The 14,759-nt window shown below is 40.7% G+C and overlaps 1 protein-coding gene across 1 annotated transcript in view; it reads left to right on the plus strand.

Annotated features, from left to right (window-relative positions):
• Positions 1-14,759, plus strand: part of LOC126184246 (uncharacterized) — a 175,832-nt gene that overhangs the window by 122,796 nt on the left and 38,277 nt on the right. Inside the window, exons 4-5 of the mRNA XM_049926615.1 lie at positions 4,998-5,171; positions 8,782-8,936. Of these exons, the coding sequence (XP_049782572.1) occupies positions 4,998-5,171; positions 8,782-8,936 (329 nt within the window). The remainder of the gene's footprint in view (positions 1-4,997; positions 5,172-8,781; positions 8,937-14,759) is intronic.

Below are 14,759 nucleotides of genomic sequence, written 5' to 3' on the forward strand. Positions count from 1 at the left end.
GATCCTGTAACGAAGCGCGCTGCTCTCCGTTGGATCTTCTCTATGTCTTGTATCAACCCTATCTGGTACGGATCCCACACTGCTGAGCAGTATTGAAGCAGTGGGCGAACAAGCGCACTGTAACCTACTTCCTTTGTTTTCGGATTGCATTTCCTTAGGATTCTTCCAATGAATCTCAGTCTAGCATCTGCTTTACCGACGATCAACATTATATGATCATTCCATTTTAAATCACTCCTAATGCGTACTCCCAGATAATTTATGGTATTAACTGCTTCCAGTTGCTGACCTGCTATTTTGTAGCTAAATGATAAAGGATCTATCTTTCTGTGTATTTGCAGCACATTACACTTGTCTACATTGAGATTCAGTTGCCATTCCCTGCACCATGCGTCAATTCGCTGCAGATCCTCCTGCATTTCAGTACAATTTTCCATTGTTACAGCCTCTCGATACACCACAGCATCATCTGCAAAAAGCCTCAGTGAACTTCCGATGTCATCCACCAGGTCATTTATGTATATTGTGAACAGCAACGGTCCTATGACACTCCCCTGCGGCACACCTGAAATCACTCTTACTTCGGAAGACTTCTCTCCATTGAGAATAACATGCTGCGTCCTGTTATCTAGGAACTCCTCAATCCAATTACACAATTGGTCTGATAGTCCACATTCTCTTACTTTGTTCATTAAACGACTGTGGGGAACTGTATCGAACGCCTTGCGGAAGTCAAGAAACACGGCATCTACCTGTGAACCCGTGTCTATGGCCCCCTGAGTCTCGTGGACGAATAGCGCGAGCTGGGTTTCACATGACCGTCTTTTTCGAAACCCATGCTGATTCCTACAGAGTAGATTTCTAGTCTCCAGAAAAGTCATTATACTCGAACACAATACGTGTTCCAAAATTCTACAACTGATCGACGTTAGAGATATAGGTCTATAGTTCTGCACATCTGTTCGACGTCCCTTCTTGAAAACGGGGATGACCTGTGCCCTTTTCCAATCCTTTGGAACGCTACGCTCTTCTAGAGACCTACGGTACACCGATGCAAGAAGGGGGGCAAGTTCCTTCACGTACTCTGTGTAAAATTGAACTGGTATCCCATCAGGTCCAGAGGCCTTTCCTCTTTTGAGCGATTTTAGTTGTTTCTCTATCCCTCTGTCGTCTATTTCGATATCTACCATTTTGTCATCTGTGCGACAATCTAGAGAAGGAACTACAGTGCAATCTTCCTCTGTGAAACAACTTTGGAAAAAGACATTTAGTATTTCGGCCTTTAGTCTGTCATCCTCTGTTTCAGTACCATTTTGGTCACAGAATGTCTGGACATTTTGTTTTGATCCACCTACCGCTTTGACATAAGACCAAAATTTCTTAGGATTTTCTGCCAAGTCAGTACATAGAACTTTACTTTCGAATTCATTGAACGCCTGTCGCATAGCCCTCCTCACACTACATTTCGCTTCGCGTAATTTTTGTTTGTCTGCAAGGCTTTGGCTATGTTTATGTTTGCTGTGAAGTTCCCTTTGCTTCCGCAGCAGTTTTCTAACTCGGTTGTTGTACCACGGTGGCTCTTTTCCATCTCTTACGATCTTGCTTGGCACATACTCATCTAACGCATAATGTACGACGGTTTTGACTTTGTCCACTGATCCTCAACACTATCTGTACTTGAGACAAAACTTTTGTGTTGAGCCAACAGGTACTCTGAAATCTGCTTTTTGTCACTTTTTCTAAACAGAAAAATCTTCCTACCCTTTTTAATATTCCTATTTACGGCTGAAATCATCGATGCCGTAACCGCTTTATGATCGCTGATTCCCTGTTCTGCGTTAACTTTTTCAAATAGTTCAGGCCTGTTTGTCACCAGAAGGTCTAATATGTTATCGCCACGAGTCGGTTCTCTGTTTAACTGCTCAAGGTAGTTTTCAGATAAAGCACTTAAAAAAATTTCACAGGATTCTTTGTCCCTGCCACCCGTTATGAACGTTTGAGTCTCCCAGTCTATATCCGGCAAATTAAAATCTCCACCCAGAACTATAACATGGTGGGGAAATCTACTCGAAATATTTTCCAAATTATCCTTCAGGTGCTCAGCCACAACAGCTGCTGAGCCAGGGGGCCTATAGAGACATCCAATTACCATGTCTGAACCTGCTTTAACCGTGACCTTCACCCAAATCATTTCACATTTCGGATCTCCGTCAATTTCCTTCGATACTATTGCACTTCTTATCGCTATAAACACGCCTCCCCCTTCACTGTTCAGCCTGTCTCTGCGGTATACATTCCAATCTGAGTTTAGGATTTCATTACTGTTTACGTCTGGTTTCAGCCAACTTTCTGTCCCTAGTACTATATGGGCGTTGTGACCGTTTATTAATGAGAGCAGTTCTGGGACCTTTCTATAGATGCTCCTGCAGTTTACTATTAGCACATTAATATTGTTATTCCCTGTTGCATTTTGCCTACTCCTACCTTGCCGCGTCTCAGGAGGCGTCTTGTCGGGCCTAGGGAGGGGATTCTCTAACCTAAAAAACCCCCATGTGCACTCCACACGTACTCCGCTACCCTTGTAGCCGCTTCCGGCGTGCAGTGCACGCCTGACCTATTCAGGGGGACCCTACATTTCTCCACCCGATAGAGGAGGTCGAGAAATTTGCACCCCAGATCTCCGCAGAATCGTCTGAGCCTCTGATTTAAGCCTTCCACTCGGCTCCAAACCAGAGGACCGCGATCGGTTCTGGGAACGATACTAAAAATAGTTAGCTCTGATTCCACCCCGCGAGCGAGGCTTTCCGCCATCACCAATTCCGCCAACCGCCTGTACGAACTGAGGATGACCTCTGAACCCAGACGGCAGGAGTCATTGGTGCCGACATGAGCAACAATTTGCAGTCGGGTGCACCCAGTGCTCTCTATCGCCGCCGGTAGGGCCTCCTCCACATCTCGGATGAGACCCCCCGGCAAGCAGACAGAGTGAACACTGGCCTTCTTCCCTGACCTTCCCGCTATTTCCCTAAGGGGCTCCATCACCCGCCTAACGTTGGAGCTCCCAATAACTAATAAACCCCTCCCCCGTGTGCCTGCTCGGACCTTGCTGAAGGAGCAGCCACATGTCCACTCACAGGCAGAGCGGGCGATGCCACATGGCCAGCCTCCACATTGACCCTCCGCCTCGTGCGCCGCGAACGCCGCTGAACCCGCCACTCCCCTTGAGGAGAGGGTGGCCCAACCGCGCCCGGTATCCGCGAAGATGTCTTGACAGCAGGGACAATGGGTGAAGCATGTAACACCTGTACCTTGCGACGCACCAGACTCCCCACTGCTGCTACACTCCGAGGCAGCAGCCTGAAGACGGCTGACCGCGGCCATCAACACGCTCAGCTGTTCGCGAACAGTGGCCAGCTCCTCCTGTGTCCGTACACAGCAGTCACACATCCTATCCATCCTAAGGAATCAATTTACTGAAGAGAGTTAATCAACCTTTAACTAGACTGCTAATTCACTAAAGGCGGCTGTTTATTCACTAAACTGTGGTTGCTAGCCACTTCTTGTAGAAAACAATGAAAATAGCACTATCTGCCTCTGGACTGTATTGAAAACAAACACTAGCACTACTGGCACTATGGTTGACTACAGGGACTCTCTCTGACTGTATTCAAAGCAAACACGAAATCTATGGAACACTATTAATAGCACCCGACAATTAAAGCTTCCTAAAACAAATACACACGGAAGAAGAAGTGACAAGTAAGAAAAATACAATTAATACTTAAATTAAGGTAGCTCGCTGCACAGCAGACGTGAAGCAGACGGCAGTTACGATGACACTGACACTACTGGCACTATGGCTGACTTGGTTCTGTTGTGACATCAAGACAGTAGAGTCTATCTTCATAGAACTGTCTTTACTGATGAAGCTAACTTTACAAATTGTGGAAAGCTGAATGTGCTATGGGGGGTTATTGAGCATCCAGATTGACTGTAGCAGGTTAAACAACAGAGGCAGTGGAGTATGTAGTTAAGTGCAGGTTCATTGGAAAATGTGTGATGGGTACTTACTTCACAGAGGTGGTCTTAACAGTTAAAGATAAGCACAACTTTTTACTGAAGTGCTACTACCTCTCCTTAAGGAAGAGCCACTTCAAATATGTAGATGCATGTGGTACCAGTACAAGAGATGCCTGGCTCAGTACTAGCTTGTAATTAGGCAACTTCTCACCCAGATCTTTCCTGTTTGCTGGATCATATGTGAAGACATCATCAGCTGACCCACACATTCACCTGTTTTGACACCACTAGACTTTTTCACTGGTGTAAACTAAAAGATGAAGTCTATGCAAAAGTTCCAACAACCCATTAAGATTTCAAAAATCACACTGTTGCAACATGTGAAAAGATATCAAAGTAATCTCTTCAGTCTGTCCACATTTTCTTGCATCAGCAACTTACAACATGTATTGCAGTAGACTGAGCTTCTGGAGCACTTGAAGACACCAATGGAATTTTAAGGAAGTGTATATTCCTTTTTGTTGTATATGTAATTTGGCAATGTTAGTGCACATCTCAACATTAAAGTCTAGACAACAAGTTATTATTTGACCTCCTTTATACCTCTATGCCCTGTTTTATAAGTTCATTCAAATTTTGATGAACATCTTTCTTTCAAAGGTCTGGCAGAAACAAGAGCAAAACTGTTATGATAGGTAACTGGTGAATCATCCTTTGACTTTCATTTGATCTGTCAGTCCAGTGATGTGTCAGTTTTAGAACTAAGATAGTAGCAGCAGAAATTACTATAGCTCCATTTGAACTGTCAGCGGTTACACCAAAAATTTTATGAGAATATCTGATTTCATTTCTGTATCCAGCTATTGTAATTGAGTCTTTTCTGCTTTAACTACAAACATTAAATTTCTTTTACAGCTCTCGCTCTCACAGGAACCACACAAGAAATATATTAATAATTCATTCTCTCGTGTTTACAGGTTTTGCTTGCTGAACTGAAAGGGACTGATAGGTATTATGCCGTAAAGTGTCTGAAGAAAGATGTGGTGCTAGAGGATAATGACGTGGAGTGTACACTTATAGAACGTAAGGTTTTAGCCCTTGGGACTAAACATCCATACCTATGTCATCTGTTTTGCACATTTCAAACAGAAGTAAGTATCCAAATCTCATATTTCTTCAGGTAGTTCTTTTCACCATGTAGCCTGAAATGTCTGATTTTAATGATGTTTTATTCTTTATTTCACAGCTCTCTGTGTTGTGTTACCTTTTGTTGCTTGCTTTCTTTCTGTCCTTGATTTAAAAACCCACAAATTAAGAACTTATTTTGGGTCATAAATCTACTTTGCCCATACCTGCTTACTTCTTGTAAAACTCAAATAAGTTAGTGGCCTCTGTTTCATCAAAATGCCTGAGATCATATCTTCCATTCTTGTCCTTTTTTCAGGTAACTATGTAGAAAAGATAAAACTGTTTCAAGCTGATAGCGGGATAGTTTTTTCAAGAATGCCATGGGTAATTGTCTGTCCCATTCTTTTGCAGTCTGAGTTTTCACTCAGTTTCTAACCACATTTTCTCTGATGAAAAAATTGTTATCTATTTCCTCTTACTCTTTCTTTGAGATACACATTACAAATGACATTATCCACAAGGTATCATCAGTTGCACTTGTGACTCATCGATTTTGATCTGTGTTTTTTTATCTTTCTTAAATATGTGAAAAGAAAAGTCAATGTGATGCCTTCTCTTACCACTACAGATTGTATTATTAGCTATGTGAATGAAATGACTGAACATCACATCCACAAATGTAGCTTTTTCTTATGAACTCAATTCTTGAAATTCTGATCACAAAAACTCTATGGATCATACATCTCACCCATACCTTCCAGATTTTGCAGTGTTTATTCTGATGTTCCTCATTTCTCATCTTGGATTAATGTTACAGAAGAGCTTCATTTGTCTTACGTTTTATTATTACTCTTAAGAAAATACTTTGAGTCACCGAAGTTTAGAACTCTTGAGAACATACACTCCTGGAAATTGAAATAAGAACACCGTGAATTCATTGTCCCAGGAAGGGGAAACTTTATTGACACATTCCTGGGGTCAGATACATCGCATGATCACACTGACAGAACCACAGGCACATAGGCACAGGCAACAGAGCATGCACAATGTCGGCACTAGTACAGTGTATATCCACCTTTCGCAGCAATGCAGGCTGCTAGTCTCCCATGGAGACGATCGTAAAGATGCTGGATGTAGTCCTGTGGAACGGCTTGCCATGCCATTTCCACCTGGTGCCTCAGTTGGACCAGCGTTCGTGCTGGACGTGCAGACCGCGTGAGACGACGCTTCATCCAGTCCCAAACATGCTCATTGGGGGACAGATCCGGAGATCTTGCTGGCCAGGGTAGTTGACTTACACCTTCTAGAGCACGTTGGGTGGCACGGGATACATGCGGACGTGCATTGTCCTGTTGGAACAGCAAGTTCCCTTGCCGGTCTAGGAATGGTAGAACGATAGGTTCGATGACGGTTTGGATGTACCGTGCACTATTCAGTGTCCCCTCGACGATCACCAGTGGTGTACGGCCAGTGTAGGAGATCGCTCCCCACACCATGATGCCGGGTGTTGGCCCTGTGTGCCTCGGTCGTATACAGTCCTGATTGTGGCGCTCACCTGCACGGCGCCAAACACGCATACGACCATCATTGGCACCAAGGCAGAAGCGACTCTCATCGCTGAAGACGACACGTCTCCATTCGTCCCTCCATTCACGCCTGTCGCGACACCACTGGAGGCGGGCTGCACGATGTTGGGGCGTGAGCGGAAGACGGCCTGACGGTGTGTGGGACCGTAGCCCAGCTTCATGAAGACGGTTGCGAATGGTCCTCGCCGATACCCCAGGAGCAACAGTGTCCCTAATTTGCTGGGAAGTGGTGGTGCGGTCCCCTACGGCACTGCGTAGGATCCTACGGTCTTGGCGTGCATCCGTGCGTCGCTGCGGTCCGGTCCCAGGTCGACGGGCACGTGCACCTTCCGCCGACCACTGGCGACAACATCGATGTACTGTGGAGACCTCACGCCCCACGTGTTGAGCAACTCGGCGGTATGTCCACCCGGCCTCCCGCATGCCCACTATACGCCCTCGCTCAAAGTCCATCAACTGCACATACGGTTCACGTCCACGCTGTCGCGGCATGCTACCAGTGTTAAAGACTGCGATGGAGCTCCGTATGCCACGGCAAACTGGCTGACACTGACGGCGGCGGTGCACAAATGCTGCGCAGCTAGCGCCATTCGACGGCCAACACCGCGGTTCCTGGTGTGTCCGCTGTGCCGTGCGTGTGATCATTGCTTGTACAGCCCTCTCACAGTGTCCGGAGCAAGTATAGTGGGTCTGACACACCGGTGTCAATGTGTTCTTTTTTCCATTTCCAGGAGTGTATATGGAATACAGTTGTGACCTACTACTGCAGATCTTCTGCTGTGATGATGGCAGCAAAAATGTCTTTTTTCAGACCATGGCAATTGTGAAAATTACTTTCTCTGTTATGTCGCTCTGGTTGTGGATGTACGTATCCCACTTATGAAATTAGTGATTCTCATATTTGCACACTTCTGTGTTCCTGTAGACAACAAACATAATGCTTCTGCTTATGCATGCTATCTATAGAACCGAAGGGAAATAAAACTGTTACAGTGCTCAAATTGTGTGACTTGTCACTACAGAGTTTTTTTGCATGAAGAATATGAAGCAAGGCTGAGAGTTAGAGGGAAGCATTTGCAGACAAAGACAGAGGTAGATTTAACCTGGCCTTATGAAATATTCTCAGTTGTTGGTGAACAACATCAATAACACCTTGCCAACTGTCTGTTGGTAAAAGATAAACATCCACTAGGCTTAATTTTGCAGTTGACAAGCAACAAACAGTACCACATTATTAAATATCTAGATTCTGCAATCAACAAAGTCATGAATTTTGAATGGAGACAATCAGAATTTATGAAGCCAAGTTAGAAGGTTTAGGTGAAATACATTATGTACAGAAAGTGTGTCATCAGAACATCAAGCACTTATGTCCTTAGGAAGAAACTAAGCCTATTAATTAGATGTGTGGCCATTGGATTTACTAACCTGTCAACAGTTCATTCATTTAATTGATGTAACTAACAATAAAAAAATACATTGTGAAGGAATTCAGATGTAGAACAGTCATGCAAGGCACCATGTCAACATTTCTCTGTAGGAATATTACAGAGTTAAAGAAAGCTAGATCAAGGTAAGGACATCATCAATACTAGTCACAATATAGGTGATATCACCCAATCTAATGACCGCATCCATACAGAAAATCTTACAATTATCTATGTGCAAATTGGAGCCTGTGTGTGCTACTATTCCTTTGTGTACTTGAATGTTCAGACTGCCTTATAATTCTCTCCTGTGATGAGTGAGTGAGTGACAAGTGAAGGTAACAATGACACTAACAAAAGTAGGTATATAAAACATAAATTATTATTTAGAAATTTTGTTTTGCTGTATCATTCAGTCATTATTCCTTAGTTCTTGGAGAATGAGGTTAAGAGATTGCCAGTTCCTACTTGCATTTAGAAATTACATTAATTGAGAATCTTAGTAATATTTTTCTACAAAAATTAGCTTCATGTATTTTATTTTTCAGTTGATTTAACATCCACATTTACTTAGCTTGCATTACTTCATCACTTCCAATATTTTCTTTTCTTTTTCCAAGTCACATCTATTGTTCGTGCTGGAGTACCTGAATGGTGGTGACCTAATGTTTCATATACAGCAGAGTGGTAGATTCCCTGAACCACGTGCAAGGTTTTATGCAGCTGAGATTGTTTCTGGCCTCAAGTTCCTGCACAAAAAAGGAATAGTATACAGGTAAAAGCACTATTGGACTATTTACATTTATTTATGCCATGCTTAATTATTATTTTTATTTCTGTCATTTAGTGCATTAAAAACAGATTCCATTTCCTTGGATGTTTAGTTACATGCTAAACATAGATTTTAAAGGTTTGTCACAAGCTTTCTGTTTTCCCTTGCCCTCATAATTTTTCTAGCTTCATCACAGCTACAGAATAAGTACTGTAACAAATAACAAAATATGCATATGTGTAAGCTACCATGACCAGCATAGTGAGTGCATTATTGAGGCCAAGACCATTACAAAGCCAACACCTAAAACTATTGTACAAGTTTCTATGCCCTACTAGCTACATACATGATGAAAAGATTGAAAGAATGTATAAGATAAAAGAAATTATTCAGCTAATTGAGGGAGACAAAAATTTTATTGTGATGGGGGACTAGAAATTTATAGTAGGTAATGGGAGAAAATGGATGGAAGAGAAGGGGAAAATATGGTCAGGGGAATAGGAATGAAAGGGGAAGCCACCCTGTAGAATTTGGCACAGTATGTAATTTAATTATTGCACACATTTGGTTAAGAAATGAATTCACATGGTGTAAATACATACTAGCATTGGCTATTTGTAACAAATGAGAATTTGTGTTGGACCTGGACTCAAGCCCAGATTTCCTATTTGTCATGAACAATTGTCTTAACAACTTTGGCTATCCAAGCATGCCCCCAATATCGATCCAAATCTCCATTTGTCACAAGTCACAATCCAGATGCCTTCACTTTCTGAAACAGCATAGGAAGACTATTGTTATTTTAGTATCATAAAATGATGATACCAAAAGTAACAAGTCTTCCTGTGCTTGGTTTCATGAAAGTGCAAGCATTTGGATTGTGATTGAGTGACATATGGAGATTTGGACTGGCATTGGAGGGCATGCTCAGATAGCTGAAGTGATTAAGGGAACCACTCATGAGAAGTCAGAAATCCGGGCTCGCATCCTGCTCCAGCACAAATTTTCATTTGTCACCAGTAGCCAACCTATTATGTATACACTATATGTGAATTCATTTCTTGGCTTTCACAGCTGCACAACATCAAAGACATACAAACGTATCTGAAGGACATTGCACTGTAATAAATGCAGTTGTGCATGAACAGAAACTGTTGCCATGAATAAAACTTTGTTTAAGGATTATGAAAGCAGTTTATGTGTGTGGAAGAGATATGGAAATAGTGGGAGGTTTCAGATAGGTTATGTAATGGTAATACAGTGATTTCAAAACAAGGTGTTAAACTGCAGAACATTTCCAGGGGTAAATGTGGACTCATGACCATAATTTGCTGTTTATGAACTGCAGACTAAAACTGGAGAAATTAAAAAACAGTAGGAAAATAAGGAGGTGGGACCTGGATAAATTGAAATATCCAGTGGTTGTTAAGAGTTTCAAAAATAGGTAACAATTTCCTGGAAGAAAAATAAAGGGGGGGGGGGGGGGGGGGCAACAGATGATGAATGAATAGCTTTGAGGGATGAAATAATGAATGCAGCACAAATTGAAATAGGCAAAAAGACAAGGTCCAGTACAAACTTGTGAATAATATGAGAGATACTGAAGTTAACTGATGGAAGGAGAAAATAAAGAACATAAAAAAATGCCGCAAATGAAGCAGACAAAATGGAATACATGTATCTAAAAAATGAGATTGACAGGAAGTGTTAAATGGTTAAGCAGGAATGGCTAGGCAAGAAATTATAGGCTGCAGTAGTTTGTGTGACTAAGGGAAAGGCAGATACTGTCTAGAGTAAAATTAGAGTCCTTTGGAGAAAAGGGAAGCACCTTTATGAATATTAAGAGCTCAGGTAGCAAGACAGTACTATGCAAAGAAGGGAAAGCTGCAAGGTGTAAAGAATACATAGAAGAGCTATACAAGGAAATGACTTGAAGATAGTACTGTGGAAAAAGTAGAGGAAGTATATGAAGAGGAGATGGAAGATACAGTGCTGCAAGAAGAATTTGATGAGCACTCAAAGATCATCATTGAAACATGGCCCCTAGATAGACAAAATTCCCTTAGAATTATTCAGATTCATGAGAGGGTCAGCAATGACAAACATATTGCATCTTGTATACAATGTACATCAGGTAGATGAAGTGACCTTAGATTTCAGGAAGAAAGTAATAATACTATTCCAAAGAAGGTAGGTACTGGTGGGTGTGAATGTTATTGAGCCATCAGTTTACTAAATCAGGCAGTGTGTTCCAAAACGTGTCTTGTCCATTGTAAGAAAGTTTAGTGGAGCTGCAAACAACTAAATCCCTATTAATGGCAACATAAATTGTACTTTTTACCTGATAGGAATGAATAACTTTGATATAGTATGTCATGTGTAATTGTAAATATAAATATTCCCACTGAGAAATAAGTTATTTTGCTTTAAACATAGGATTAGACAAGTTTTGGATCAGCACACTAAAATTGCTTAGCTCAAGTACTCAATAATATAGTTCTTTTTTATATGTTTAGGGTAGCACTAATAAATTCAGTTGAAACTCATTTATTCAAACTTTAAAAATTCATTGCATAGTGAAAAATCGTGAATCTGCTCATTATTCATCATGTAGAATTCAGATAACTAAGTCTATCAAAGTCTCTTGAATTTCACAGTACTCATTGATTGTCTTTTCAGGGGAGTCATTTGTTTGTCCAGTATCAGATGCAAATAAACTCTTTCAGAAAACCCTTTGCACATTCAGCTTCTACTTCAATCCAAAATGTTTTTTCTGGCAAATGCTTTATGTCATGAATCTTGGCTTAGTTCAAGGGAACTTCTGATGACACAACTGGCAGAATACCAAAATTCATAAAACATTTACCTGTCTTCCTCACAGACCTTCCAGAACCAGAATTTGTGTTATGATTTGGTTCTGCTTTTACTGTCACATTTACTTCTGAAGCATTGCTCAAAGTAAAGCACTTAGCTGAAGAAAATTTGAAATGATAGCTACTTGGTTTCTTCATCATTTCTTCTGCAGTCTTCTTCCAGTCTCTCACTGTGCATTCCACATCCAATTTAGAAACTTGAGAGTGTGATGGGAAAATATTTTCATACTCCTTTGGATCACAAATTACAAACCAGGTGCTAATTCCCTTTTCTATTTGTCCAAACACTCTGTCTGATGGGGAAAAAGGATGTGGAATATCAGTTCAATACACTTTACATTTGGGGTGACTCGCTTTTGACAGAAAATAGCAGTGCATCTTTATGGCTGTAGAGTTTCAGTTCTGCCCTCTGCAGCCATCAGGACAAAGTTGCAGAGTTGATTAGTTAGACAAATCACATTTAGACAGCCTGTGTCTGTCGTCAGTTTAGTATGTGAATGACCCACCGGAACTGTTGAATTATAGGTGTATATCTATCGACTGTAAAAAGCAAACTCATGTGGTATTTTAAGATTAACCAGATTTTTCTGGCTGTCAATATTTTAAGCATATCAACCTTTTCTCTTCTAGTTTTGTGTACAAAGCTTTCGATTTTAGCTTGTGCAGTCTAAGTTGCATCATAACTGAATTCTTAGATCATGTATCCCTTGTATGCTCAATATTTCCCTTAAGTCTAGTGCACGTAAAGCATGCACATAACCTTTGCATGCTTGATTTTTCCCTTAATTTGAATGCATGTGAATCATGTACCTGTGACAGGTGATCAGAAACTGACATTGTGGATGACATTTTATTTGTTCTGTTGTCTACAAAGCAGCTTATGCATAAGACATTGGACAAGTCAACGAATAAGTATTCAAGTAAAACTGATTTCTATTTACACTTACTTGAGATCACAATAACACACTTCATACATTAAGTATTTATGTAGTACACTTAATAAAGTTAAATATTATTCAAAGGAGTAAAAGTAGTAATGCTGTAAATATAACTTTAGTAATTACATTTACATAATTAGGAAATTTGTTAGAAAGCTTAACTCCCATGTGGAAAGTACTGTTTTGGCATAGAGATGTGTTTATTTGCATCATATTTAAGTTCTTGTTCAGTCTGGTAAAGTGATCGTGATGGTCACAGTTTATATGTAATCTACCTATTACATTTATTTTAAAGAATATAAAAGCTTCCATAATGTAGGTACATTTTAAAGAAGGAATAACAGAGATCTGAAGTAGAGGTTTGCATGAATCTCTAGGTTTGCATCAAAACATGATTCTAATGGCCCCTGTTTTTGAGTTTGAAATGGATAATAGCTAGTTGGTTTAGAGTTTACGTAGAATGGGACCCCATATTTGTGGTGAGCATGAAAGTAAGAGGAGGAAGATAGTAGTGTTCAATGTCCTGTTGACAACAAGGTCATTAGAGATGGAGCATAAGCTCAGATTAGGGAAAGATGGGGAAGGAAGTCAGCCATGCCCTTTGTAAGGAACATTCCTGGATCTGCCTGAAGCGATTTAGGGAAATCACAGAAAACCTAACTCAGGATGGCTGGACATGGGTTTGAATTGTCATCCTCCTGAATGTGAATCCAGTGTGCTAACCACTGTGCCACCTTGCTTTGTAGGATGAAAGTAGACATGATATGCATTCATTACTGTTTTCTCACTGCTGCATGACTTTAGTGTGCAAATAAGGTAACTTCTTTTGTTCAGTTTTGTGTTAAGGCATTCAATATGTTTATTTTATTTTAAATTCCTTTCTAGCCAGAATCCTAAGTCTTTGGTTTCCATGTGGTTACCAACTGGTTCATTGTTGATAGAGAAAAAAATGGGGTACATATCTTCTTGTTTGGAGCATGGTGGAGTTTCAGTGCGATCGGTATTTCTTTTACTATTCATTACAAGTTGTTTGTTCTGTGCCCAGCTGCCAAGTTGTTTTGTGACAATGTTTTCTGACTGTTGTAATTCTTCTTTACTTTCTGCTTTTAATAGAACTGAGGTGTCCACTGCAAATATGACCATTTTATGTGTATTCGCATTTGGGCTTAGATCATTTACATACAGAAGGATCCCGTTTCTGATCCTTGGAGTACACTGTAATTAATTGGTTTATAATCTGGCATGTATTTTGAAATAGCTTTTAGGTTGACATTTGTGTGCTTCATGCATGATGCTTGCTTACGATTGCTCAGTAATGAACTGCTCCAATTGTTGGACAGACCTAGCACACCATATTTTTCAAACTTTGGCAGCAGAATCTTATGATCCACCATGTTAAAAGCTTTTGATAGTTGAAATAAGTATTCCCATTGATTCTTATTTGTCAGGCTTAGTATGCTGTTGGTGCACTCATAAATGCCAATAGATGTCGTTCTAATATTTCTGAATCCGTGTTCATTACATAGTATATTGCTTTTATTTACAAATTCCATAAGTTTGTGATACTACTTTTTTTCTAAAATTTTGTAAATGCAAGTGGAAACTGTGATGGGTCTGTAATTATTTACATCATCTCCCTCACCTTTTTTATGTACTGGAATAACATTAGATGTTTTCAGTGCATCAGGGAAAGAGCCTGCTTGAAGTCAGCAATCACATAAATGTGTAAGTATTTCAACTAGAATTCAAATAACTTATGAGAATGCATACGGGTGTTGTCATTGACAACCGCAGATATTTTGGCAGGTGCACACACCGTCATTTTCAAGGTAAAACTGCAGCCAGCAAGTGCTGTGCAAGAGAATTTAAAGCCTCAGTTTGTAGATCATTTGTGAATAGATTTCTGTGAATGCACATGTGAACACACACACACACACACACACACACACACACACACACACACACACACACACACACACGCGCGCGCGCGCACGCACAAAGTCAACTGATACTGA

This window comes from Schistocerca cancellata, chromosome 4 (assembly GCF_023864275.1).
Source record: "Schistocerca cancellata isolate TAMUIC-IGC-003103 chromosome 4, iqSchCanc2.1, whole genome shotgun sequence".
Taxonomy (NCBI): domain Eukaryota; kingdom Metazoa; phylum Arthropoda; class Insecta; order Orthoptera; family Acrididae; genus Schistocerca; species Schistocerca cancellata.